This window comes from Myotis brandtii, unplaced genomic scaffold (assembly GCF_000412655.1).
Source record: "Myotis brandtii unplaced genomic scaffold, ASM41265v1 scaffold399, whole genome shotgun sequence".
Taxonomy (NCBI): domain Eukaryota; kingdom Metazoa; phylum Chordata; class Mammalia; order Chiroptera; family Vespertilionidae; genus Myotis; species Myotis brandtii.
The window spans coordinates 4,183,342-4,188,118 of record NW_005365325.1 but is presented as its reverse complement, the minus strand read 5'-3'; the positions used below and the strand labels follow the sequence as shown (position 1 = coordinate 4,188,118).

Genomic DNA, 4,777 nt, shown 5'->3' with positions numbered 1-4,777 from the left:
GTTGACCTCTTCTAGTCCGTCCTCTGCCCCAGGCCTTCAACACACTGTTGTCTGTGTTCATGGGTTATATATATCTGCATATAAATTCTTTGGTTACTCTTTTCCCACCCATCCACCCACCCCTGCCTTCTCTCTGAGATTCTACAGTCTGTCCTACTATACTGGCTGATTTTATGTCTTTCTTAAGCATTTGGAAGTTGGAATATTGAAATGCTCAATATGATTGAATGTTGTCATTCACTGGTTTCACTATTTTCATTTGACTTTCCCCAGCTGATGTTTATTATTTTTCAGGAAAAGATCCTACTACACTGACCCACGGAGCAAATCAACGGGCAGGTTGGTGGGTGATGCCTAATTTGTTTATGACTAATTTGTTATTTGATGGGGGTGCGGGGGATAGAAATACATTCAATTACCCTTATCAGCAATTGTAAATTTTAGGGGGGGAAAACACACTTTATTGATTTATTTAAGAGTTTTCAAAAATGACTTGTGCCAAATTTAACAATGTTTAAAAACAGGTAAATGTTTTTTTTATGCACGATTGACATTCTTGCAATCCTCACTTGACATAATTGCAATTATATCTCCCATTTTAGGAGATTTTAATTTTAGAAATAGTGATAAAACCAGATTTATATGTAAATGTTTGACCCAGTAGAGTAATACAACAGACCCAACAGAGACCTTCTGGATCAGTTGATCCAAATCTCTTATTTGACAGCATTCAGTGATGAATCGAATCGCCATGCAGCACCTTTTCAATCAAAGACCTGCTCTATTCCACCATCTGAATCTGACTTTCTTATCCTATCATTGAAAACAAACTTCTTTTCAAAGTGTTTCGTCTCTTGCCTATTTGGGTATTAGTAGCTATGACAAAGGAATTTATCAAACTACAAGCCTGAAACAGAAGAAATTATCCCACCTGAATGCCTGACCCTGTTTCACTACAGGAAATGATTTTGCCTTTATTGAATACTAAAACAAAAGGCTCCTTACACTTGGCTATTTTTCTGCTCATTGCAAAAGAATCAATTACCAAAAACAAAATGTGAATGTGCTAGAGTATGCTCTATTGAATAGTATTGCAGGATGTTATAAGTCAGAATGACAGAAGCCAGAAGCATATAGTGCAAATATCAGTCCATTTTAGGAAAGGATTCAGTAAATCTAGTTCTTTTACCAAGAAAATGGCTGAATATAATTTAGAACTTTACAATAGAAAAAAATTCAGTTTTAAAATAGGGGAATATTGGTGTCTTATAGATGTGGTCATGATTGGTAACAAGATAAGTAAATCATTGGGAGGGAGACATAATATTAAACAAGTACTAAAGGAATCAGTATTCAAATCACTCTTTTTAAAAACGATTGTTAATGATGATCTTCAGCAAAGTCAGGTTTTTGTTGTCCGGTTAGCATGCTTGCATTTAGAATGGGCTTTGATCATTGCCCTTGTTCCTATTTGGTCCTGGTCTGTGTAGCAAATTTCCGAAGTTATTTTTGCATAATAAAGCCAAAGTCATTGGAATATTGTAATTTATAAATTTAAAACTGCGGGTTTTTCTTTTTTTCTGCATGTGCCTGCTCAATGTTGGATATGTTGCTAAATGTCTGGGTTTGTTTTCATGTGCTCTATAGAATTAGTGAGATTTTTCTGCTGTGTAATTAGTGGGTTTTCTGATAAATAGGCATCTTTCTTTCAGAGACTTGCAGAAGGGTAAAATGCTGCATGTTAAAATAGCAACAGATATGTATTTATGTAGTACTGTCATAATTTAGTTTTAGCATAGTGTGTTTAGAATGGCTAATAAATCTGTGTATATTAAATCCTAAAGAAACATTTTATTTTTATAATATTTTTATTGTTTTTTCTTAGAGGGAGGAAGGGAGAGAAAGAGAGAGGGAGAGAAATATAGATGTGCAAGAGAAACATCTACTGGTTGCCTCCTGCACACGCCCAGACAGGATTGAACCCACAACCTGGGTATGTGCCCTGACCATATCCGAACCACCACCTCTTGGTGTACAGGACAAAGTTCCAAGCAACCAAGCACCCAACCAGGGCACATTTTTAGTAGTGGGGAAAAAATGTTTCAATTTTGTTCAAATTTAAAAGTAAACTAGAAAAATGAAAACTCTACTGTGTGTCCTATGTTTTATTATATTTTGTATTTTTTTATTTCATTAAATAAAAATTCAGTTATAAGTTATTTCAAATGACCATTAAAGTCCTTTAAGCACTACCATAGTCAAACCTCCTTACAATTTACTTTTTACAAATATTCTCTATGTTCCTTTACTTTGTGGATGCATATGGGGTGGGTAGCTAATAAATAGGAAAGGTGATTATGAAAATATATTACATATTAAACTGAAAAAAGAATATCATGTTATTTGCTTTAATTTAGACTTTCAATTGAGAAAATGAATTATCTTGATTTTTTCAAAATACATTTGGAGAAAATTAAGATGTGTGTGTGTGGAGGGGGTGATCATCATTGTTACAAAACTACAAAACCAATTTGTGGATAGTTGGAAAGAGGGGAAAAATCAATCATGTGTACTTTGATTCAATTGTGCTTATTCTTTCTTGAAGTGGGAAAGGTGTTTTGTGCAAAGATATTTTAGCCAATAAACATGAGGGGATAATTAATGTACAGGCACTTATCCAGCTTTTGAAGTTCATCATTTCTCCAGACAGGTTGATAGGCAATAGTTACAGTTTTATTATTGGTGCTATTTATCATTTGGCACTGCACTTTTGCATTCAATTAACAAAGCATCTTCAAAATGACCCTTCAGGGCAGCAGTACACATTGTGGGTTTTCTGATAAACAGGCATCTTTCTTACAGAGACTTGCAGAAGGGCAAAATGCTGCATGTTAAAATAGCAATAGATGTCTGTGTGGAGATCAGGAAAAATCAATGACTCCGTCCTAACTGCTCCCCACCACCCATGCCTCATCCCCCAACCTTCGCAGCTGGTGTGGTACAGTTGGGGCTCTCACCAAGCTCTTTTGACCTTTTAATTCAGATTTCTTTCCTGCATGTGTGTGGTTGTGAGTGTGTTTATGTCTTTTGAGAAGTCATTTTTGGAATGGCAGTGGAAGGTAGGCATTACTCTGGAATGCAACCTAATCTAATTCTAAAATGTGGCTTTGTTCCAGTATGCACAATTATTTTAGAAGACTCAAAAAATGGATGTCCCAAAACCCAATGGTTCTGGACAAGTCAGCCTTTCCAGACCTGGAGGAGTCAGACTGCTACACTGGCCCCTTCAGCCGTGCGCGGATTCACCAGTGAGTCCCCATCTGTTTTCTCCCACGACCTGCCTTGGTATCTGTCTTTATCTGGAAGTTGTTGATAGAATAAACATAGCTGGGACCAGTTCCATTGTTTTCCAAATAAGTCAGAGACTGTATCATTTTATTAAAATGCACACTTAGAATAAAACTCAGTGAACATGATTAATTATCAACTCTGTTGTGGAGACATTCCAGTAATGAATGATTAATTGTACTAGTAAACTCATGGATTGAGCTAGCTCCCAATTCTTTCAAAATAATTATTATGGTTAGTAAGTCACTCAGTTAAAGTAACAAAAATGATGATAATAATAGAATTGTTATTAAATAGCATCCTTGAATAATGGATTTTTCTAATTAAATTATATTTATAATTACACTTAATTAATTGTATATATTAATTTAATCCATTGTAGTATAATTTTATTAAACTAAGGTGAATATGAATTTTTAAGCAATTTTTACAAGCCTATCTATTTGTCTAAGTACCAACATATCTCTACTCATTTATTTATTCAATTATTAAGTTTCTACACGACTCAGAATGAGGTTATGATATAGTCCCTGCTTTCACAGCTCTTCCAGGCTACTGGGTCAAAAAATCTTAAGTTCTACACGACTCAGAATGAGGTTATGATATAGTCCCTGCTTTCACAGCTCTTCCAGGCTACTGGGTCAAACAAAAATCTTAAGTTAATAGTTAAACACAATAGTACAAACATAAAGATGGAGAAATGCACAGTATACAGTAGGTCTATAGCTGCAAGATCAATTTGCTATACACAGTTTTGGACTGACATCTGGGATGTAGGATGTTGAGAGGCAGGATGAACCAGAATTCCTGGCCACTAAACATGTAACAGAACCAGTAATCAATGGGAAACCCCTCTTTCCAAACATTTATGTTATTACCTACTCTTAGAGGCAGATTTAGAAGCATTCTTTTTAATTCCAGCTAAGAAGTGGAGGAAGCAGTGTAAATCCAAATGAATTCCAAATTTAGAAAGACATTGTACTTTTAGCTTTTTGCCATACTTTTTCAGGCTCTGTGATACAAAAATCAAAACAACAACAAAAAGTCTGTTATTTCTCTTTGAACCAGAGAAACTAAGGTGATCTTTAAAAAATCTCAATCAGATCATGAAACTGTCTTGCATAATACCACCCCCAGTGGCCTCCCGTTTACACTTAACATAAAATGCACATTTTTACCATGTGAACATAAATGCTGTGGTCCCTGCCCAACACTATCACCTCATCTTCTACAATTTCCACACCATTTACTGACTTTAGGGTCACAAACTTTGGTTCCACCCATCAAAAGCTCAACCTTAATTCTATCTTAGTCTTTGTTCTTGCTGTTCTCCTTGCTAAGATGCTCTTCTCCCAGATCTTCACATGGAATATCCCTTTTTATCATTCAGCTGTCACTCAAAAGTCACCAGCTCAGAGAGACCTTCTCT

The 4,777-nt window shown here is 35.4% G+C and overlaps 1 protein-coding gene across 3 annotated transcripts in view; it reads left to right on the top strand.

The window, feature by feature from the left end:
* The window catches only part of ANO3 (anoctamin 3), a 285,060-nt gene that overhangs the window by 164,637 nt on the left and 115,646 nt on the right, over positions 1–4,777 (top strand). For all 3 annotated transcript variants that reach the window (XM_014545226.1, XM_014545227.1, XM_005873091.2), the window contains 2 exons: positions 295–339; positions 3,177–3,308. In XM_014545226.1, coding sequence (XP_014400712.1) covers positions 295–339; positions 3,177–3,308 — 177 coding nt within the window. The remainder of the gene's footprint in view (positions 1–294; positions 340–3,176; positions 3,309–4,777) is intronic.